At 39.3% G+C, this 23,750-nt stretch overlaps 2 protein-coding genes and 1 pseudogene across 3 annotated transcripts; all 3 read left to right on the forward strand.

Moving 5' to 3' along the window:
• The first annotated feature begins 5,472 nt into the window (after positions 1-5,472).
• LOC117712853 (C-X-C motif chemokine 5-like) lies at positions 5,473-7,586 on the forward strand. Its single transcript, XM_034509054.2, has 4 exons — positions 5,473-5,711; positions 5,839-5,977; positions 6,100-6,183; positions 6,468-7,586. Exons 1-4 carry the CDS (start codon positions 5,603-5,605, stop codon positions 6,526-6,528), a joined length of 393 nt encoding a protein of 130 aa, XP_034364945.1. The 5' UTR covers positions 5,473-5,602; the 3' UTR covers positions 6,529-7,586.
• Positions 7,587-14,595: 7,009 nt separating this feature from the next.
• On the forward strand, positions 14,596-17,447 carry LOC117712854 (platelet basic protein-like). Its single transcript, XM_034509055.2, has 3 exons — positions 14,596-14,814; positions 15,139-15,268; positions 15,387-17,447. Exons 1-3 carry the CDS (start codon positions 14,616-14,618, stop codon positions 15,475-15,477), a joined length of 420 nt encoding a protein of 139 aa, XP_034364946.2. The 5' UTR covers positions 14,596-14,615; the 3' UTR covers positions 15,478-17,447.
• Positions 16,165-23,243, forward strand: LOC117712447 (platelet basic protein-like; annotated as a pseudogene). Its single transcript, XR_013111557.1, has 4 exons — positions 16,165-16,215; positions 22,281-22,411; positions 22,720-22,840; positions 22,966-23,243. The product of XR_013111557.1 is annotated as a platelet basic protein-like (transcript).
• The last annotated feature ends 507 nt before the right edge of the window (positions 23,244-23,750 follow it).

Genomic DNA, 23,750 nt, shown 5'->3' on the forward strand with positions numbered 1-23,750 from the left:
AGCGAACTTTTTTGGAAGCTAAGTGACTCAAAGTCAGACATTGAAGCCAGTTAGTCAGTTTATTCTTTAGAGAGAAGCATTCCCTAAAGTCCAAGTGGCTAATAAGATACTCATAATTTGACATTCGCTAGAATTTCTAGGATTTTGTGAGTTTAGGCTGGGTATTGCAACACATTTTATGTCAGTGAGAGCAATTTCCTAATTCCGTGTTCCTGTAAAATAATATTTGAATGTGCATGAAAGTTGTCATTCACCAGGAATTCATAACCAAATTAAGAAAAGATTAGTGGTTGTGACTCATCCATAAAACACGTTTAAGGCTTATTCATTCACTGCCTTGGACACTGTCAAGCATAAAGTGATATTTTTTCAATAGTAAAGAAAGCAGACTTGTGACTGTAGAGAAAATACATAGATTGTGTGTATACACAAATATACATAATGTGCATAATAAAAAAATACATAAAGCCACCTCAATCCCTCCTGGGAGACCAGTGCTGAAATTTTTACTGTGTATTAAATGGGAGACATGTATTGATTTACACTGTGAGGCTCTGTGGAGGTGGATGCTCTGCCAAAAGGAACAGAAAAACATAGGCATAAAGGTAATGGTCAGGTACTGCACTTGCTCTTAGTCAAGAAGCTGAGCAGCCATGACAGTGGTGGTTAGAAACCATGCAGCCAACAGCCATTACTAAGCACAGTGCTAACAGTCTAACTTCCTTATAAGGGACTTTTACAGCATCATAAAATTCTTTCTCAAAACTCATTAAGATATTTTAAAAAAATTATTCCATATGTATGCATATGTACCCAGTATATAGAAGTGTCCCCTGAAGAAGACATTGGATCCCCTAGAATTAGAGTAATAGGAAGTCCTGAACTGCCTGATACAGGGTCTAGGAACTGAACTGGGATCCTCTGCAATAATAGCAAATATTCATTGCTCCTGAGCCCCCCTTGCCAGCCCCCAAAATTAGGTAGAACAGCTACTACTGAAAAAAACTTTTTTCTTTTACTTATATACTTATTTTTTGCTTGGCACAGACAGAATTTCTGAAGAAAGCTATAAATTATTCCTCTTCTGAGAGCCCAAGGCTTTCAGAAATATTTAATACTTTAATTCCCATCTTTCTCCCCATCTTCATCACCTGGTATTGTTTATTAAAAGGTTTTAGATTTAAATATTTCCACAAACAGGCAGTGTGCTAGTGACCCCATCTACCCAGAAACTGGCAAGGATCTGACCAACTATGGTTACTGTAAACTTCAATCTGTGTGGTCTCAGTCGAGGTTCATTGATTTATTCCTTTCTCAAGAAGAATTTATCAGAAATGGATGGCAAGGAAATAATGGATAATGGACAAAAGCAGGAGGAGGATCAGGAGGAGGAAGAAGAGAAAAAATTCTTGACATTTAATTTAATTGTGAAGAAAATATGAAACAAATTTATTCCCTCAAAGTTACTGCCTCTTCACTCAGTGGTCAAACTTAGTATAGAGGGAGGAAGACATATTCATTGTCATTGCCAAGTTAACCCAAGAGTCACTGGCTTTTTCCTTCTGCACATGAGGAAGTGACTTTTCCACAGCTGTTTACTTTCTTCCTTATATTGTTATATCAGCATCCTTAATTACTACACTAGCATAGTATTTGTTAAACACCACATAAAGATTGATGACTACAACGGAATATGGAAATTTAGCAAAATACCTATAAGGGCCTAAACCATATCTTCAGTCACATAATTCAAGGTTGCACTGATTGCTGGGAGAGAGCATTTTAGAGTAACCCTGTCACACTACTGACAATCAGCACAGTATAAGTTAATCAGGTTTTCATCTTTGTTGTTTTTCTCCAGCAACATTAAGGTCACAGAAAATAAATAACATGGTCAATATAATTTTTGTTTCTTCAATATCAAGGTTTTTTTCCCCCTGGGTTCTCAGTAGTCTGGGCTGAATAGTGCAGAATATAAGAATGAAAATTATCATTTGAATTTCCTTTGGGAATAAGAAAGAAATGATTGCCAATGTGACAGTAAGCCAAACAAAAGTAGCCGGGTTCTAAAAGTAGGGGGATTAAGAACACAGTTGTCTTTTTTTTTCTCTCTCTCTAATTTTAAGGTCTTCTGTGAAAGTTCAGAACAGTATAAGATGACCTGCATTCCATATTGTCAGATCCTCACAGACCACTCAGTAATGAACTTAAAACACAACAGGTTATCAGAGGAATAGAAAGCACCAACCTTGATTGTAGAACACACAGAGGACAGAAGAAAGGCAGAAGCTGCATTAATGGGGGATTATAAACTGTTTCACAAAGCAGTTATAGTCAGAATAGCAGATGCTCAATGACCACAGATGAAAGGGGGATGTTCAGATGGCTTTGTCAGAAAAGCATTTTTGGTTGACTTTTAATATGACTTTGGTTCAGTCATATTAAAAGGGGGAACGTTTGAGGTTAGTTGGAAGTCTTTGGGACCTTGATATTATTGAGCCCCTCAAAGACACACAGAGCTAGACTGGGGAATTCAATGGTTTTAAAAGTACCATTCGGCAGTGCAAGTCAGTGGTTAGCGAGATTATGGAGAGTCCCTGGGGGATGTGTGCTAACAACTATTTTTAAAAAATGTAGTTTGGAGCCTGGAAACCATTAAAACATTCTGGTAACAGATTGGCTAAGTGGCTCAACTTCCAAGTCTGCATTTAATTTTTTAATTTTTTTTTTTACTGGCCTTGATTTCTGTAACTAATTAAGAGTGAAGAAAGCTTCTCTCATTTGTTTCAAAGAATTATCAGTATGAGGCATGAATGCGGTTTGATGCTGCAGGCCATTTCAAGTGTTTTCAGTCATATTAAATAACTGTGGTATTCAACTAAAATTATATTATAATCAAAAACATTCAGGGCTATAAGGCTGACCGTAGGTTTATTGATTGCTTTATTATTGTTGGGAATAAGTAACCCAGCTTTCTTCTGCTACTTGGATGCAGTGGGGTTGATACAACTGACTTTAAATTGGCAACATAAACGTTAATTATTTTAAATACCTTGTACCCACTGAGTGTTAATGGCGTCATTCTCAAACTCAAAGAATCTTTTGCCACCTACATCTTTCCATGTCCTTACATAAATCAATGTCAAAGATGCCTACACAGGAGCCAAGCATTACAGTGGGCCAGAACAATTTCAATACCAAGCCAGCTTAGGTTACATATTGCTTCCTGATTAGGTTTGGCAACAAAACAGTCTCCTTTACAGAGTGGATTTTCTATTACCAGAGTGCCAGCCACAGATGCCTTTTCTTTTGCTTTTTCCATTCTATAAGTAACCAATAATAAATAGGTGCAGGGAGCAACCCCCATGAGATGCACACCTAGAATAGTGTCAGGGGAAGTTGACACTCTCATTTTGTAGCTATTACCCAGTCTTATCACTTCATGCCAAAACTAATTTGTATGCTCAGTTATATTTAAAATATGCTATTTGGAACTAATTTGGTACGTGTGTGTGCACGTGTGTACATACACCCTAAATACTCAGTAGCTTGTATCACTAAACTTTATTTTTCATGAAGTCTTAGCATAATGTGGTTTATTCTCTGTGGGTAAGTTTAATTGCTCAATGTCTTTAATGCTACATTTTAAAAATTTGAAATTAAGCCTATCTTTTGCCTGTAGGTATATCTTAATCTCTAAATGGCCAATTTAATAAGTCTATGGGCTGCTTGTTACAGGTTGACACTCCCCAGAGGGATGAAGGCTTACATTTGTTAATGACACTCCCCAGAGGGATGAAGGCTTACATTTGTTGAGTCAGGTATGATGCTGATGGTATCAGGAAGCAGGTGGACTCACAACTTCCCATTAGCTTCTCACAATACACTCACCAAACCTCCCAACTTCCTTCACCTAGACTCAGTTTCTTTCCAGAATGTAAGTTCAAAAGTCTAATACCACTTCCTGCTCAGCAATGGAGGTGTTCTTATTCCAAAAAAGATGAGTGGAGTTGATGGCGGTTTCCATGGTTACAGGGGGACAAGAAAAACAATTTCTTTCCAGGACTCTATTTGTGAGGCTGTGTGTTTACAGACTTCCACTGCCAGCCTACTATGTGGCCAAAGGTTTTGAGAACCATCCAGAGGATATCTGTTAAATCTCTATAAAGAAAGCCAGTGCACCCCCTTAATGTTATAACCCATGACTGCCTTGGTGTGAAGGCCTTTAGTTACAGGAAGTCATCTCATCTTTGTTCATCAGGTGGTCCCTCCAGGCTCTAGAGCATCCTTAACTTCCACTGATCAGCTGAAAATTCCCCAAAGCCTTTGGGGAATTCATCTCTCCCTCCTTACTTCAAGAAGTTGCTTGAAGGGAGTCAGAATGGATGCTGTCTTGATGGCAAATTGAATCAAACCCATGCACCAAACTCACAGATGAGTCCCACAGGCGAGTCCCTCAGCTGCATTGACCTCCCTTAGCTTCAACAAACTGTCAAAACTCCCATGTGGTAGAGGAACCACGCTAGAAAGCACAGCAGGAACCCCTGGTTGCTTCAGTATCCAAGCATCTTACTCAGATGAAGAACAGGACTGCTCCTAACAGAAGAGCAAAGGGAACTGCCAGGTGCAAAGTATTTATCTTCCTCCCGAAGCAATTTGCTGGGTCATCTGTGAAGTTGTTTATTAACCCAAACAATGACAAGCACGGGGCTTCCAGTAAGCAGCTTTTCTTTTCAAGGCCATTCCTGCCACTGGTTTAAGTGGAAGTAAAAACACTTTTATAGTTTCTTGGCTTTCAAAGTTGGCAGAATCCCAAAGAATCATTAAGTAACCCACAAGGAGAGGGCAAGATTTTTTTTTTTTAAAGTTCTAGTCAAGGATTACTTTTCCTGAATAAAAATAGTCTTTATTTTTTTAAACACACATTTCAAATGTATTTTTATTTATAAGCATGTGTGTATGTCTGCTTATCTGTATGTGTACCAAGTAGATACAGATGCTCCAAGGAAGCCAAAAGATGGCTTGTGAGCCACAATGTGATTCTGGGGGGAGCCAAACCCTGGTCCTCTGCAACAGCTAGCAGTTCTCTTAAGTGCTGAGCCATCTCCCAGGTGCCAACGATAGTGTTTGTAGTAATAACAGTTAAAGACCTGTGGAAGGTTTTCTAAAGTCAAAATTCCTTCCTTTGGCTCCAGTCTTCCTATAAGGAAAATAAGGGTATCCTCAGAGTTCTGTCCTCCTTGCAGCTCAAGCCTGCTTTAGTGAGAGGTCTCCTATAGGAGTCTGATCCGGAGCAGCAGCCTTCTGCTCCTGGGGCGGGACTACAAGATTCTCTGATTTGGCAAAGGGCCACTCCTCCTAGCCATCCTCCTGCCCCAATCCCATTGCCCAGCCCCTCTGAGCCCCCCCCCCACCCCCATCCCCTAACTTCAAGTCCAGGGAATTTCCCCAGCATCTTCAAGCTCCAGTTTCCTGCCTGAAGAAAGAGATAAAAGGAGTGCAGCGGGTTTGAGAACACCAAAGTGCTCTACAGAGCCCCAAACTCCACACCTCCTCCAGCATATCCTGAACTTGTGCTCCCAGGTCCCGGATCTTGTCCACAATGAACCTCCAGCTCCGCAGCTCCGCCCGCATCCTTAGCCGTTCCAGCTCGCCATTTACGCTGCTGGCATTTCTGTTGCTGCTCACACTGCCGCAGCATCTAGCTGAAGGTGAGGGCGCAGCACCTGTGTGGCACAGGGTGCCTGACACACTCCAGCGGGCCATCGCAGTTAACTGGTCCCAGGAGCGGGGAAAGGGCTCTTTCAGCACCCTCTTATACTCTTGTCTCCTCCGCAGCTGCTCCTTCCTCAGCCGTAGCCGCTGCAACTGAGCTGCGTTGTGTTTGCTTAACCGTAACTCCAAGAATTAATCCCAAAATGATCGCTAATTTGGAGGTGATCCCGGCAGGTCCACAGTGCCCCACGGTGGAAGTCATGTGAGTTCTGATTGTGCTCTGGGTGCAGGTGATCTTGGGAGATGGAAGTTTAGGACTCTCCTACCCTGGGGTCTTCAGTCACCCGGGCTCACCTGTGCATCCTCTTTGTTTTCCCTCCTCAGAGCTAAGCTGAAGAACCAGCAGGATGTCTGTCTGGACCCAGAAGCTCCTTTAATAAAGAAAATCATTCAGAAAATATTGGACAGGTACTTGCTATCTTGGTCTTTGAGGTTTCTTAGTCTCTGCAGCGGGCAAGGTCGTTTATTCTCCCTGTGTGAGTTGAGATTCCAGTATCACATTCTAAACTGGGTTTAGAATAAAAGGATTCAGAAAGGAAAGTTGTTATCCTGGGATGTTGCAATAACCCAGAACTCATTCCTCAGTGTGTGTGTGTGTGTGTGTGTGTGTGTGTGTGTGTGTGTGTGTGTGTGTGTGTGTGTTAGGATAAACTGAAGAACGTTAGTTACTAATATAATTCTTTTCTCAACAGTGAAAAAAAGAAAACTAAGCGGAATGCACTTGCAGTGAAAAGAACGGCCAGTAGTCAATAGAAAGATTTTTTTGGGATTCTGTCCCCAGTGAAGACAAGAAGGAAAGGATGATTCTCTCCACCTATTGGTTTTCTTTATGAACTCCCTGCTTTGATGAGAAAAGGGAAACCGTTGTCCCTGAAGCTTCCTGCTTATCTTATGAGTGTATTTAGTAGAATAATTCCTATTCTTTCCTATCGATTACACTATTAGAAATTGTGGTACTTTAGTGTGTAAGTCAAGAATCATTGATTGTTAACCTTTCAAAATGTCTTGAGTTGAAGGTGACTATTGCATTGTGTCTCCAGTATGTGTGTGTGTGTGTGTGTGTGTGTGTGTGTGTGTGTGTGTGTGTGTATAGTGCCTTTTTAATGTTCATGAGAAGACTGTGGCTTTAACAGACGAATGAGGTTCAGTTAGAAGCTGTTGATGAAGACACCCTCTCCTCTCTCTAATAAAATGGGAACCTCTTTTACTGTTGTTTTTTTGGGTGTATTAAGGAGTTTTCTTACATCTGAGCCTGGAGTGGCATATAACTTTTATGGTTTTAGAAAGCTGCTATGTCATGCAGAAACCTGTGTAGAATGCATTTCCTTATTTAGAATTTTAAAATATGTAAGTTCTAGAAGGATCAATGTGTTCTCATCTTATAATTTTAGACATCTGATGTCTTCTTAGTATGGCATAATGTCATGACTTACTCATGAAACTGTACACTATTTATTAACTAGTTTATTAGTATTACTATTTGGGCCACGAAGTATATATTTTAGATAGACGAAGAAGGTAAGCAAGTAAATTCCTTACCTAGTTTCATTAAAAAAAAAATTAAAAGTTATTTCTAGTGAGTGAAACTTCAACAAATATCTATAGTCTTAGAGTTTTGAAACCATACCTAACATGTTTTAATATGCATTGTGGAGATATTTAGGTGTCTGTAGTATGTGTTTTATAGAGTTTGCTTTGTTATAAGGAAATTAATGAATGCAGCAATCCATTATTTTAAGACTGTACGTTTTAAAGTGCCTCACTTGTTTATACTACTTTTTTTGAGAAAAATAAAGTATCTCTAAATTTCATTCATGTTGTTTCTGATTTCTTGTGATGGTGAATATCATTATTCTAAATTCTACATTATTCACAAAGTTAGCTCTACAGTTCCCTGCTTTGCCAAAAGATCTGTTCCCCTAATTCCTTAATTCCTTGCACCATTTATTTTTCTTTCTTTTAAAAACATTTTTATTTAATTCTCCTTCTCCTTCTCCTTCTCCTTCTCCTTCTCCTTCTCCTTCTCCTTCTCCTTCTCCTTCTCCTCCTCTTCCTCCTCCTCTTCCTCCTCCTCTTCCTCTCTCCTCCTCTTCCTCCTCCTCTTCCTCCTCCTCTTCCTCCTCCTCTTCCTCCTCCTCTTCCTCCTCCTCTTCCTCCTCCTCTTCCTCCTCCTCCTCCTCTTCTTCCTCTTCTTCTTCCTCTTCTTCCTCCTTCTTCTTCCTCTTCTATCTTATTCCCTCTTGGTCCACCCTCTAACTGTTTTCATCCCAACCTCCTCCCCACCCTGTCTCCAAGAGGAGGTCCCCATCCCCTACCCCCACCCCACTAGACCACCCTGCTCCTGATAGGCTTTACTCATCCCCCCTTTGGCTACCCCTCCAGGCCATCAGTAGCCTCTGGGGACCTTAGAAAAAAACAAATATGCTTAGACTTCCCCATCTTAAATCCTTGACCAGCTCTCCACTGTAGTTCAGCTCTCAGGTGAGTTCCAGGGGTTCATACATAAAAGGTGGAGGCCCCAGCTTGGTGCCTTGGGGAGCAGTAGAAACTCTGGGAGTTGAGGCCTAGATGGGGATTTAAATCATAACTTTCTAGGGGAGGTGCGGACCCTAGCCCCTTGATTTCTGTTCTCCCACACAACCCACATGGGTGGAAAGGTTCCTGCCCTCTGCACTCTTGACAGAGAAATCCTTAAGACTGATTCATCATGAAAAAAGACCTCAAATCTTCAACACTAGGTGCCAAATAGAGTTTTCCTCCTTTTACCTATTTAAAGTTCACTTTAGAAGACATTGTTCCAGTGACAGGGAGCTAATTGGCACACTCCGAATTTCCTAGACATAAAATAAATGTCACAAAAGCCCAGTAAGTAAGGCTGTGTCTCCTCTTATGTTGTTCTTCTCAAGCTTTGCATCTCTTTCACACTCTGTGCTGTTGGGCATTTGGTTCTCTAGCCTGGCTCACTCTGTCTCATTTGCTATGGCTCTACCTTGCTCCTCCTCTTTTGTCCAGAAGAGCAAATTCACAGTTTAGCTCCAGTAATACCTCTCAGGATATGTTTCCTGGCCATCCCCAGCTCAGTATCTTTTGGGAACTAGATAGACTGAGTTACAACAACTGTTGCTTTGTTATTGTCTGTGTATGGGTTTCTCCATCCTAATCTACAGAGAACTCCCCTAAAGCAAGTACAGAATTCTACCTTTCTGTGTATCCCCAGTGTACATCACAGATTGACTACAGGAGGTAATAACATCCTAACCCAAGTTATTGGATGCTGTCCTAAAATCAGTAATCTGGTTCATGGTTGACACTTGCCTCGTTTCTTTCTGTCTACGAGAAAACTCCCCCTAGACTTTACCTGACAGACTTCAATCTTTTATCTTACTTCCAAAAAAACCCCAAAACAAACAACAAACAAACAAACAAACAAACAAAACCAAACAGGCTCTCCCCCATCCCCCAGCATATTAGGGCTCCTTTTTGTTTTCTCATAGGGTTTTCCGTTTTTCCTTTGTAATGTTTTGTATGCAAAAGTGTTTAGTGTCTGCTTAGTCCAACATCACATGAGAGTAGGGGCAGTATCTGTCATGTTTACTGCAGTTCCTAAGACAGTGCTTAGGGCACAGTACATATTTAAATAGACCCAGGATCAAGGCCAAAGAAACCTGGTTCTCTCTCCAGGACTAGATAGTCATTTGTAGAAATAGTCCATTTTTTAGGAACAGCAAAGAATACTAGTGTAACTCACACACAAATACATACCTGCTACAATTAAAGTGGTATACACACTAACATTGGTATGTATTTTCATATACTGGTGTGTATTAATGTGTTATTATATATATAAAAACCGTGCTTTTCTTTACATTGAATCTCTCACAATGCATATAAAATATCAACTGAAAAAATGCAATGCTGGGTGCCATGGCTGTTTGCCAACTCATCACTCTATGAGGAACAAATGGTTTGGGGTATATCACCAAGGTGCAGTCTATACAGAAGCTTCAGTGACAGCTGTTTCCACCTCACTACCACTTGATTCTTCTACTTGAAAACATCTGGAGATATTAATCTAACATCTTCTAAGGATGTATTATATATGTCTGTCTTGTGGATGGGTCACATTAACCTCTAAGTCCTGTTTCCTTCCCTTCACTCTCTGAAATTCATACACACTAGGTCACTAGGCCTTAAATATGTGGTTGATTAACATTGTCTGTGTACCTGCCTTGGCTCAGGCAATTTGTAGTTTGTACTGTGCCTCGTTCAGTATGCCAGACTTCTGCTTGCATCTGGGTGTGACACGTTTAATTCCTGAAGGTATGACAGATTTATGGTAAAATATGACTAGTGGTTTTGTATTTCTCACATTGTTTTTAATGCTTGCATGAGGAAAAGAATCTTTGTGGGTAAACTCTCTCATACTTAACTTGAAAACCCTTCCTGGATGTCATGGAATAAGAACTTTGTCACACAGAAGAAGCACCTGGGGAATTCTAGTTGCCTCTGTGACTAAGCCAGTGAAGAGAAACAGACTGCAGTGTGTGTCTGATTTAGGGGGCAGGTGACACTCGATTCACTGTTAGTCAAAGAATTAATACTAGTGCCCTAAGAGGGGCTATTCATACCTCCAAAGCAAAGACAGAAATAATGACAGAAAAGTAAAAGTTTAAAATTTTGTTTCTGTAAATATCAATATCAGCATCTTGTTGCACCAACTTAGAGCATCTGCCAAGACATATCCACTGGGGAAATGTGTCCTCATAAACTTGTTTCTAAACTGCTTTGCAGGGTTTCCCTGATCTACTTCTCAGCTGGATGAAAAGAAAGAGTTGGATCTCTTCTCTAAAGCACTTGGCCACTCCCCTTTGGAGCTTGGGTATAGTTCACAGCCAGGGACAGTGCCTTTCAATTCTACTTCTGAATGTTGCTAGGTGTGCAGCCTTGACAAGTTACATAGCAATTCATTCCTCAGTTCTGACACCTACATGCTGCTTTGACCCCTACCTTACTAGGGAGCACTGAGGGCTATGTTGGAAGTATGGCTGCTGTCCTAGTGTTCAGATTCAGACTCCCATTCTCAGTGAGAAAACTGAGATCTGGACATTACAACCCACATATAGTTTATCAATTCATGCATATTGCGACTATATTTGAATGATGTTAGTACTTTAAGGATTTATTTCTAAATATATGTCAAATGACTTGAGAAAAGTCTGTACTCTTTATAGACACATTTCTATGTCAACATTTTATATTTCTTATGTAACAGCATTATCAAATGTATGACCAATTGTTCTCCCTAAGCCATTTGACAATTCAATGTCATTACACAGCAGACCAGACATTGTACAGGATCCTTGTGACCTGGGGATGATTATGATGAAGTAAGTATCCAGCCTCTTCACTGAATCTTCTTATAGAAAAGGCAGTGTTTTACCAGGAAGCAATGTTTTTTTTGTTTTTTTAAAAATATGACATTTATTCATTCTGTGAAGAGGCACACATGCCCCACAAACATGGAGGTCAGGGGACAACTTGGGAGAGTTGGCATCTCCTGCCAAATGGGTTCTAGGGGTCAACTGTGAGGTACTTGACTTTGGGGCAAGTGTTTTTATCCACAGAACAATCTTGTCAGCACAAAACAATGGTGTTTTTTTTTTTTTTTTTTTTTTTTTTTTTTTTTTTTTTTTTTTTTTTTTTTTTTTTTTGAGGACAGAGGCATGGATAGAGAGAGGGGAAGAGAAGAAGAGAGGATTATGTAGTGAGAAGTCCCAGCAGCCAGCACAGCCAGCCAATTAGAGGCAGCCATTTTAAGTTTTCAGTGATGTGTGTGGCTGGTTAACCACATCTCTACTAAAGAGAAAGCAGAGGAGAGGACAACAGCAAAACCTCAAATGCAATAATAAAGCAAACCTTCATAAGAAGAAGAATTATTCCAGGCCACTAAATTAAAAGTGGACTTGGGGTAGAGCAGCAAGAGAGTGCAGCAGAGAGAAGCCAGTAGGTTTCTCAGGTTCTGAAGTAGCCTCAGGTTACAGTGTCCTTAAACACTGTCCACATAGTGAAATTGAGTCGTGTCCATGGATCTGATGCTCAACACATGCAGAGGTAGCAATGCTCCTGGGTAGCAGTATCTGGGATGATGCTCCATCCTGTAAACCCCTCCTCATCTTCACTTCCCTCTGGACAGAGAGGAGAAACTTAGGTACTGTGATTGTCAATGCTGTGATATCTGCACAGTTTCAGTCAGCTCAGCAGTAGGAAGAAAACATTTGCCTTCAGCTTACCCAAAACCTCTTTTGCTGCCTCTCTCCACAGTGAGCCAGGGAACCTTAACTAATGGAAAAGTTTACTGGCCTTAGCATCCTCTGCACCAGTTGCTCTTATACCTGATTTTCAGAGGATTTTCTCATTCTCTCTGGACTTAAAAGAGCCATCTGAAAGAGCACACAGTCCAGGACTCTGTGTTGAGCAGAGCTAATGTGTCTTTGTTTTAATGTATAATTAATCTTCCAGTAGCCATTAAAAAAACCAGCCAACAGATAAGTTTTATTTTGAGTCATAGAAACTTGCTTGTTTCCGGAGTGATTGCTATTTATAAAGTGGCTTATAGGAAAAATAGATAAAATAACTTACCACACTTTTAAAAAACATGGGGGTGGCAATTACAGATTAATAAAAATGTCTATAAAGTTATTGTAAAGCTAAGAGAATCTGCTATCTCTTCATTTTCTATTATGCATAAAAATTATAATTTTATACAAACCAGCTGCTTTTAATGGAATAGCCATTATAAAATACATTTTACACTTTTTCAGAATCAATCAACATTGCTCTTTATAATTTATATACCATGGAAACAGAAGGGGTTTATTCAAATGATATGCATAGCAATGAACAGTAGTAGTTCCGCTAGTGAAAATAGAGTATTACTAAATCCCAACACCTTGGGCAAATATTTTAATTTTTTTCTTGAGAAAACAAAAGTTAAATGTATAAGTCACACAAGAGTTTTACAATGTCTGATACATAATAATTACTTAATATTTTTGAGTAAACAGAAACTACCAAATAGATGTTTGATCTCAAGGCTGACTAAAAAAGCTTGTAAATGTTACCTGACAATTAATTTGTTTATATATCTTTCTGAACCTTGATGACAATATGTGACAAGATGCATTTGTTGATTGACTTAAAGCAGGTCATCCTGGGACATGCCTGTAGTTTTAGCACTTGGGAGACAGAGAATAAGAAGAAGCAGAAGCAGAAGCAGAAGCAGAAGCAGAACAGAAGCAGACAAAGAGGAAGAAGAAGAGGAAGAGGAAGAGGATGATGATGAAGAAGAAGAAGAAGAAGAAGAAGAAGAAGAAGAAGAAGAAGGATAATGATAATAATAATAATAATAATAATAATGATAATAATAATATATTCAAAGCTATCTTAGGCTATGGAGCAGTGGTTCTCAACTTTCCTAAGGCTGTGACACTTTACCTCAGTTCCTTATGTTGTAGTGACCCCCAACCATACAATTATTTTCATTGTAACTTCATAACTGTAATTTTGCCACTTTTATTATTACAATGTAAGTATATATTCTGCAGGATATCTGATGTGCCACCCTGTGAATAGGTTGTTTGGCCCTCAAAAGGTCAAAATCCACAGGTTGAGAACCACTGTGTGTTTGAAGCCAGCTTGGTCTACACTGAGTGTCCTTGAACCTAAGAAGATTCTTCATACAGTCCCCCTCAAAGAATTAAAGGAATCTTAGCTATTGAACATGGAAAAGAAGTTTAAGTAGTGTTAAACATAGAGAAAAATGTACAGTGAAGCCAATGAACACTGTCAAAAATGTGGAGAGTTTTGTGTGGTGGCCAGAAAATGAAAGTTTATGAATAATGTTAAAAATTCTATTTCACGCTGAATTTTGGAAGTTGAGTAAATCTGTAATGACTCCTATAGAATCATGCCTCTGTACAGAACAATCTTTCTGTGCATATGTACTTAATGTGTATCTCCATAAATATATACATATAAATGTGTATAGAATAGAAATGCCAAATATCAGTTAGGCAATTGTAGCTACAGATGGCTACCACTGAAAAGCATTAGTGTGGAGTAACTGTGAAGTGGAAAGGACATATTTAATTTTCATATGCCTAGAATAAATGACTATTTCATTAAAATAAAAGAGACAACAAATATGTTGGTCTTGGTATTCATGTCTACTCCTACAGTAGAAACAAGTAATTTTTTATGTAAAGAAATTCTTATTTATACTACTTGGATGAAATTGAAAAAGGTAGTTTACATAAAAACAGAGAGAAGCCCATAAACTAACACCCAAAGTGAATCCTTTATACTAAGTGACTCATTATTTTACCTCACATGCCTTGCAAACTCTGATACCCACCAAGAACCAACACAGGCACTCTCTTTGTCATTTGGTGAGAGTAGAGAAGCTTCTTCCCAAAGACCACATGCTTGTGACTGAAAGAATGCATGGAGTCTACCATGCCCCGAAACTACATTGTAGAAAAGGTGTGGCCCATGATTACCTGCTCACACAGAGAGAATGCTTACAGTGTTCTGGCCTAGGTCTTACCTCTAAGTCGGGGGCTTATGCAACTGAAAGAGTCAGAAACAGAGAGCACCAGCAGGAATGTGGATGAACTGATGCACTACTTGTAGCTAACTCTGCAGGATTTTTTAACCTGTCTGGTTGATGTGGGTTGGACACAACTTCACCATCCTTTTATGGTTATGAACCACATACACTCACTTCCCCTTCCCCACCTCTTCATCAGTATAAAAAGAGGTCTGGAGACATGTAAAGCCACATGGCAGCAGTGTTCTGGGCAGCAGTTCATCCTTGCATCAAGTCTTCTGGATCTGGAAACAGTTCTAGCTCTGTCTTCTCCACTATGGCTTTCAGACTCAGACCTACATCCTCCTGCACCAGGGCCAGCCCACTTCAAAACCTACAGGTGTTGCTGCTGCTGCTCCTCGTTGGGCTGGCTCCCCTTACAGTTGGAAAATGTAAGTGAAATTCAGGGAAAGATGAATGTGGAAAGCTGCTTGCCTTTCTTTTGTATTCAAGAGGTTTGTGGTACTGATGGTGGGCCTTGTGGATATGCACAGATTGTATCAGTGCTTCTGGGTTTAGAGGATGTAATGACTAAGAATTTTAAAACATACTTGTGGGCATTTTGTATGTGGAAGACAATTGGCTAGGCTTTCCATTCAAGGTTTACTGATCATATTCACAATGTCTGTGTTAAAGAGGGACAATTGCCTTCAATTTACACGTTAGGAAAGTGAGGAAAATAATGCATAGTCACTAAGTCTTGTGCTCCAATATAGCTAATGACATGGAACCATATATCGAACTGCGCTGCAGATGTCCAAAAACAGCTTCTGGAATCCCACTCAGTTCTATTGCCTCCGTGAATGTGTTCAGGCCAGGAGTTCACTGTGCCAACTTGGAAGCGATGTAAGTCTCTGAATCTTTGTTCTGCTGTTGTCATTATGGAACCCTCTCCACTCCCTCCTCAGGAATCTGTTCTGACAGAGAGGCTGTTATACTCAGACAGTCATTTTCTCCTTTGCAGAGCCACACTGAAGAATGGAGAGGAAAGGTGCCTGGACCCAACTGCCCCTGTCATCAAGAAAATTGTCATGAAAATATTGAATGGTTACTGACCAAATGCTTTGTCTGTGGCAAACCACTTTACTGTGCAGGAGTGGTCGAGGTTTTGAAATCAGGACTTTGTAGAGTTATTTTCCACTTTGAAATTGGGATATTCTCTCATTCTGACTCAGAAATCACATCTGGGAAATCATGTTAAAGCATGTCACAATAAACAAACAAACAATGATGAAAATGAGCAAGCCACGTTGTAACCTGCAATTTATGGTATATTTCTGCCATTCTTGGCCAAACACTGTGCCGTGTTCTGCATTTCTTTATTTGAGCTTTTCTTTCCAATTGTACTATGTCAAGTTTTCATTCTATATTAAAAAAATGATTTATTTTAGTTTTGAGATTATAATTACATTGTTTCCCCTTCTTTTTTCTCCCTCCAAACCCTTTCTTGTTCCCTTCATGCTCTGTTTCACATCCATGGCTGCTTTTTTTTTTTAATTAAGCATTGTCATATACACTTATATTGACAAATTTCACGGTGGCCAATTATAATAGAAATCACGTGGAGCCAAGCAGAAGCGCTTTTACTCTGGTCATGTCCATGATCATTGTTTATAAGACTTTTTCCAGTGTCTTATCCCTAGAATGCCTGGTTCCCAAGCAACCTCTGCAATGTCTTACAACATGTGTTTTAACCTTAAAACCGAACACAATAAAGGCATAGAAAGTAAATTATGCAAGCAATGGTCATTTACTTCATAGTGAATGTGTTTAACACCAGCAGCACCAAAAGTGTGAGGTGAAAAAGGGTTTGACACAAACTATTTTTTAAAACTTCACTATTGTCTGCAACAAAGAAAAGTGATAAGTCTGATCTCCTAGTAAATGTTTTACTATATCCCCACCCTCCTCTCTCAGGCTCTATCTCAGAGGAACTTTGAGCATCATGTATGCTAAGCAAGTGTTCTGCCACTGAGCCACATTCCTTGGCCGCTATTTTTTTTTTAATATTTCTATTTATCAATATTGCCAGGTAAAGTCACATGACAGACTTCAATCCTTTCTCACTGGAAAAAAAACAAAAAAACAAAAACAAAAACAAAACTTGAGCTCTCCCCCATACCCCAGCAGATTAGGGCTCCTTTTTGTTTTCTCATAGGGTTTTCACATAGGGTTTTCCATTTTCCTTTGTAACATTTTGTATGCAAAAGTATTTAGTGTCTATTTAGTCAAACACTGTGATCTTCGTGAGAGTAGGGGCAGTATCTGTCATGTTCACTGCAGTTCCTAAGACAGTGCTTAGGGCACAGTACATATTTAAATAGACCCAGGATCAAGGCCAAAGAAACCTGCTTCTCTCTCCAGCACAAGATAGTCATTTGTAGAAATAGCCCATTTTTTAGGAACAGCAAAGAATACTAGTGTAACTCACATACAAATACATACCTGCTACAAGTAAAGTGGTATACACACTAACATTGGTATGTATTTTCATATACTGGTGTGTATTAATATGCTATTAGCTATATAAAAACCTTGCTTTTATTTACAATGAATCTCCCTCAATGCATATAAAATATCAACTCAACTGATATATTTTCTACTATCATATGCTGATGTATCTGTGTAAGAGATAGAGAGGAAGACAAGGAGTAGAGTCAAAAAAATAACACAGCTTAACAAAGTCTTAATACTATGCCTTTCCTTACAAGATTTTAGTGATATAGGAAAGTAGAAAATACTTCTAAGTGACAAAAATAAAAATAAAAGGAAAAACACATTGAACTTGAACAGTGGCTTCTTTAATGTCTCAAATAACACATGTTATTATCCCATGAGTTGTAGGAAACACCAAGACACAAACCAGACTGCCAGAAATACTTGAACTCTACATTCCAGTGTTTTGAACATTTTTTATGGGAATGCTCTCTTCCTGATTATGTGCCCAAGAGAGATAAATGGAAACATAGCAAATACCCTTGGATGATGAAATATAACTTCGTGAATAAAGGAACACTACTGATTAGTTTTCCTTTGTCATGTGCATAATTTTGTTGTTATTTTTTCTCCACATGTGAAAAGTAAAAGTTTTATTTGTTTCTAAACTGCAGACTCACTGGAATTTGTGTTGTCCTTGCAATGCTGGGTGCCATGGCTGTTTGCCAACTCATCACTCTATGAGGAACAAATGGTTTGGGGTATATCACCAAGGTGCAGTCTATACAGAAGCTTCAGTGACAGCTGTTTCCACCTCACTACCACTTGATTCTTCTACTTGAAAACATCTGGAGATATTAATCTAACATCTTCTAAGGATGTATTATATATGTCTGTCTTGTGGATGGGTCACATTAACCTCTAAGTCCTGTTTCCTTCCCTTCACTCTCTGAAATTCATACACACTAGGTCACTAGGCCTTAAATATGTGGTTGATTAACATTGTCTGTGTACCTGCCTTGGCTCAGGCAATTTGTAGTTTGTACTGTGCCTCGTTCAGTATGCCAGACTTCTGCTTGCATCTGGGTGTGACACGTTTAATTCCTGAAGGTATGACAGATTTATGGTAAAATATGACTAGTGGTTTTGTATTTCTCACATTGTTTTTAATGCTTGCATGAGGAAAAGAATCTTTGTGGGTAAACTCTCTCATACTTAACTTGAAAACCCTTCCTGGATGTCATGGAATAAGAACTTTGTCACACAGAAGAAGCACCTGGGGAATTCTAGTTGCCTCTGTGACTAAGCCAGTGAAGAGAAACAGACTGCAGTGTGTGTCTGATTTAGGGGGCAGGTGACACTCGATTCACTGTTAGTCAAAGAATTAATACTAGTGCCCTAAGAGGGGCTATTCATACCTCCAAAGCAAAGACAGAAATAATGACAGAAAAGTAAAAGTTTAAAATTTTGTTTCTGTAAATATCAATATCAGCATCTTGTTGCACCAACTTAGAGCATCTGCCAAGACATATCCACTGGGGAAATGTGTCCTCATAAACTTGTTTCTAAACTGCTTTGCAGGGTTTTCCCTGATCTACTTCTCAGCTGGATGAAAAGAAAGAGTTGGATCTCTTCTCTAAAGCACTTGGCCACTCCCCTTTGGAGCTTGGGTATAGTTCACAGCCAGGGACAGTGCCTTTCAATTCTACTTCTGAATGTTGCTAGGTGTGCAGCCTTGACAAGTTACATAGCAATTCATTCCTCAGTTCTGACACCTACATGCTGCTTTGACCCCTACCTTACTAGGGAGCACTGAGGGCTATGTTGGAAGTATGGCTGCTGTCCTAGTGTCCAGATTCAGACTCCCATTCTCAGTGAGAAAACTGAGATCTGGACATTACAACCCACATATAGTTTATCAATTCATGCATATTGCGACTATATTTGAATGATGTTAGTACTTTAAGGATTTATTTCTAAATATATGTCAAATGACTTGAGAAAAGTCTGTACTCTTTATAGACACATTTCTATGTCAACATTTCTATGTCATATATTTCTTATGTAACAGCATTATCAAATGTATGACCAATTGTTCTCCCTAAGCCATTTGACAATTCAATGTCATTACACAGCAGACCAGACATTGTACAGGATCCTTGTGACCTGGGGATGATTATGATGAAGTAAGTATCCAGCCTCTTCACTGAATCTTCTTATAGAAAAGGCAGTGTTTTACCAGGAAGCAATGGTTTTTTTTTTTTTTTTTTAAATATGACATTTATTCATTCTGTGAAGAGGCACACATGCCCCACAAACATGGAGGTCAGGGGACAACTTGGGAGAGTTGGCATCTCCTGCCAAATGGGTTCTAGGGGTCAACTGTGAGGTACTTGACTTTGGGGCAAGTGTTTTTATCCACAGAACAATCTTGTCAGCACAAAACAATGGTTTTTTTTTTTTTTTTTTTGAGAGGACAGAGGCATGGATAGAGAGAGGGGAAGAGAAGAAGAAAGAGAGGATTATGTAGTGAGAAGTCCCAGCAGCCAGCACAGCCAGCCAATTAGAGGCAGCCATTTTAAGTTTTCAGTGATGTGTGTGACTGGTTAACCAGACCCATCTCTACTAAAGAGAAAGCAGAGGAGAGGACAACAGCAAAACCTCAAATGCAATAATAAAGCAAACCTTCATAAGAAGAAGAATTATTCCAGGCCACTAAATTAAAAGTGGACTTGGGGTAGAGCAGCGAGAGAGTGCAGCAGAGAGAAGCCAGTAGGCTTCTCAGGTTCTGAAGTAGCCTCAGGTTACAGTGTCCTTAAACACTGTCCACACAGTGAAATTGAGACATGTCCATGGATCTGATGCTCAACACATGCAGAGGTAGCAGTGCTCCTGGGTAGCAGTGTCTGGGATGATGTTCCATCCTGTAAACCCCTCCTCATCTTCACTTTCCTCTGGGCAGAGAGGAGAAACTTAGGTACTGTGATTGTCAATGCTGTGATATCTGCACAGTTTCAGTCAGCTCAGCAGTAGGAAGAAAACATTTGCCTTCAGCTTACCCAAAACCTCTTTTGCTGCCTCTCTCCGCAGTGAGCCAGGGAACCTTAACTAATGGAAAAGTTTACTGGCCTTAGCATCCTCTGCACCAGTTGCTCTTATACCTGATTTTCAGAGGATTTTCTCATTCTCTCTGTACTTAAAAGAGCTATCTGAAAGAGCACACAGTCCAGAACTCTGTGTTGAGCAGAGCTAATGTGTCTTTGTTTTAATGTACAATTAATCTTTCAGTAGCCATTTAAAAAACCAGCCAACAGATAAGTTTTATTTTGAGTCATAGAAACTTGCTTGTTTCCGGAGTGATTGCTATTTATAAAGTGGCTTATAGGAAAAATAGATAAAATAACTTACCACACATTTAAAAAACATTGGGGTGGCAATGAAAGATTAATTTATAAAAAGGCTGTAGAGTTATTTTTAAGCTAAGAGACTCTGTATTTCTTCATTTTTTATTCTGCATAAAAATTATAATTTTATACAAACCAGTTGCTTTTAATGGAATAGCTGTTATAAGATACTTTTACACACTTTCACAATGAATCAACATTGCTCTTCACATTTTATATACCATAGAACCCCGAGTTCATTCAAATGATAGACATAGCAATGAGCCATTACTACTGTCACATAAAAATTTTATAATGTCTGGCGCATCATAGTTATTTAATATTTCTGAATAAACAGAAACTACCAACTAGATGTTTTAACTCAAGGCTGACTAATAAAGCTTGTGAAATTTACATGACAATTAGTTTGTTGCTATCTCCTACTGAACCTTGAGGACAATGTCTTTTTTTGTGACAAGATGCATTTATTGAGTGACTTAAAGCAGGTCATCATGGGCATGCCTGCAGTCTTAACACCTGGCAGACAGAAGTCAGAGGATCAAAGCAATTCTAGTTTATCAGTTAGTGACTCTCAACTTCCCTAATGCTGTGACCTTTTAGCTCAGTTCCTCATGTTGTGGTGACCACACAAGTATAAATTACTTTCATTGCAACTTCATAACTGTAATTTTGCCACTTTTATTATTACAATGTAAGTATATATTCTGCAGGATATCTGATGTGGCACCCTGTGAATAGGTTGTTTGGCCCTCAAAAGGTCAAAATCCACAGATTGAGAACCACTGTGTGTTTGAAGCCAGCTTGGTCTACACTGAGTGTCCTTGCACCTAAGAAGATTCTTCATACAGTCCCCCTCAAAGAATTAAGGAATCTTAGCTATTGAACATGGAAAGAAGTTTAAGTAGTGTTAAACATGGAGAAAAATGTACAGTGAAGCCAATGAACACTGTCAAAAATGTGGAGAGTTTGTGTGTGGTGGCCAGAAAATGAAAGTTTATGAATAATGTTAAAAATTCTATTTCACGCTGAATTTTGGAAGTTGAGTAAATCTGTAATGACTCCTATAGAATCATGCCTCTGTACCGAACAATCTTTCTGTGCATATGTACTTAATGTGTATCTCCATAAATATATACATATAAATGCATATAGAATAGAAATGCCAAATATCAGTTAGGCAATTGTAGCTACAGATGGTTACCACTGAAAAGCATTAGTGTGGAGTAACTGTGAAGTGGAAAGGACATATTTAATTTTCATATGCCTAGAATAAATGACTATTTCATTAAAATAAAAGAGACAACAAATATGTTGGTCTTGGTATTCATGTCTACTCCTACAGTAGAAACAAGTAATTTTTTATGTAAAGAAATTCTTATTTATACTACTTGGATGAAATTGAAAAGGTAGTTTACATAAAAACAGAGAGAAGCCCATAAACTAACACCCAAAGTGAATCCTTTATACTAAGTGACTCATTATTTTACCTCACATGCCTTGCAAACTCTGATACCCACCAAGAACCAACACAGGCACTCTCTTTGTCATTTGGTGAGAGTAGAGAAGCTTTCTCCCCAAAGACCACATGCTTGTGACTGAAAGAATGCATGGAGTCTACCATGCCCCCCCCGAAACTACATTGTAGAAAGGTGTGGCCCATGATTACCTAGCTCCCACAGAGAGAATGCTTACAGTGTTTCTGGCCTAGGTCTACCTCTAAGTCGGGGGCTTATGCAACTGAAAGAGTCAGAAACAGAGAGCACAGCAGGCAGAATGTGGATGAACTGATGCACTACTTGTAGCTAACTGAGATTTTTAAACCTGCTGGTTGATGTGGGTTGGATACAAACTTCACCATCCTTTTATGGTTATGAACCACATACACTCACTTCCCCTTCCCCACCTCTTCATCAGTATAAAAAGAGGTCTGGAGACATGTAAAAGCCACATGGCAGCAGTGTTCCTGGGGCAGCAGTTCATCCTTGCATCAAGTCTTCTGGATCTGGAACCAGTTCTAGCTCTGTCTTCTCCACTATGGTTTCAGACTCAGACCTACATCCTCCTGCCACCAGGGCCAGCCCACTTCAAAACCTACAGGTGTTGCTGCTGCTGCTCCTCGTTGGGCTGGCTCCCCTTACAGTTGGAAAATGTAAGTGAAATTCAGGGAAAGCATGAATGTGGAAAGCTGCTTGCCTTTCTTTTTGTATTCAAGAGGTGCTGAGTCTTTTGGTGCTGATGGTGTGGGCTTGGGGATATATACAGTTTGTATCAGTGCTTCTGGGTTTGGAAGGTATAATGACTAGGCATTTCGTTTATGGACAACAATCTGCTAGCGTTGTCGTTCAAATTTTCAGACCATATTCACAATGTCTGTGGGAAAGAGGGACAATTGCCTTCAATTTACATGTTAGGAAAGTAATGCATAGTCATTAATTAAAATATTGCATTCCAATGCAGCTAATAAACTGGACCAACACTGCAGATGTAAGAATAATGAAATCTCGGGAATCTCAGTCCATTCTATCTCTCTTGTGAATGTGTTCAGGTCAAGAGCTCACTGTGACAAAGTAGAAGTGATGTAAGTCCCTGATTCTTTGTTCTGCTATTGTCATTATGGAACCCCTCTCCACTCTTTCTTCCCTCTTATGCATCTGTTCTGACAGAGAGGCTGTTATACACAGACATTCATTTTCTCCTTTGCAGAGCTACACTGAAGAATGGAGAGAAGAAGTGCCTGGATCCAAGTGCTTTTACCATCAGGAGAACCATCATGGCTATATTGCAAGGTTATCTGACCAGCCGCTTAGGTCTGTGGCAAACCACTTTACTGTGCAGGAGTGGTCGAGGTTTTGAAATCAGGACTTTGTAGAGTTATTTTTCCACTTTGAAATGGGATATTCTCTCATTCTGACTCAGAAATCACATCTGGGAAATCATGTAAGAATGTCACAATAAACAAACAAACAAACAAACAAACAAACTGATGAAAATGAACAAGTCGAGCTGTAACCTGCAGTTTATGGCATCTTTCTGCAATTCTTGGCCAAACACTGTGCCGTGTTCTGCATTTCTTTATTCGAGCTTTTCTTTCCAAGTTTACTATGTCAAGTTTTCATTCTATATTTTTAAAAGTTTATTTTGTTTAGTTTTGAGATTATAACTACATTGTTTTCCTTTCTTTTTTCTCCCTCCATACCTCCTTGTACCTTCCTTGCTCTGTTTCACATCCACGGCAGTTGTTTTTATTTATTGAGTGTTTTTATGTACATATATATTGACAATTTCATAGTGGTAAGTTGTAATAGAAACCATGTGGAGATAAACAAAGATTTTTTACTCTGGTCATGACCATGATCATTGTTTATAAGATTTTCCAGGTCTTGTCCCTAGAATGCCTGGTTCAAGCAACCTCTACAATGTCTTACAACATGTGTTTTAACCTTCAAACCGAACACAATAAAGTCTTAGGAAATAAATTCTGTAAGTGT

This window comes from Arvicanthis niloticus, chromosome 7, assembly GCF_011762505.2.
Source record: "Arvicanthis niloticus isolate mArvNil1 chromosome 7, mArvNil1.pat.X, whole genome shotgun sequence".
In the NCBI taxonomy this organism is placed as follows: domain Eukaryota; kingdom Metazoa; phylum Chordata; class Mammalia; order Rodentia; family Muridae; genus Arvicanthis; species Arvicanthis niloticus.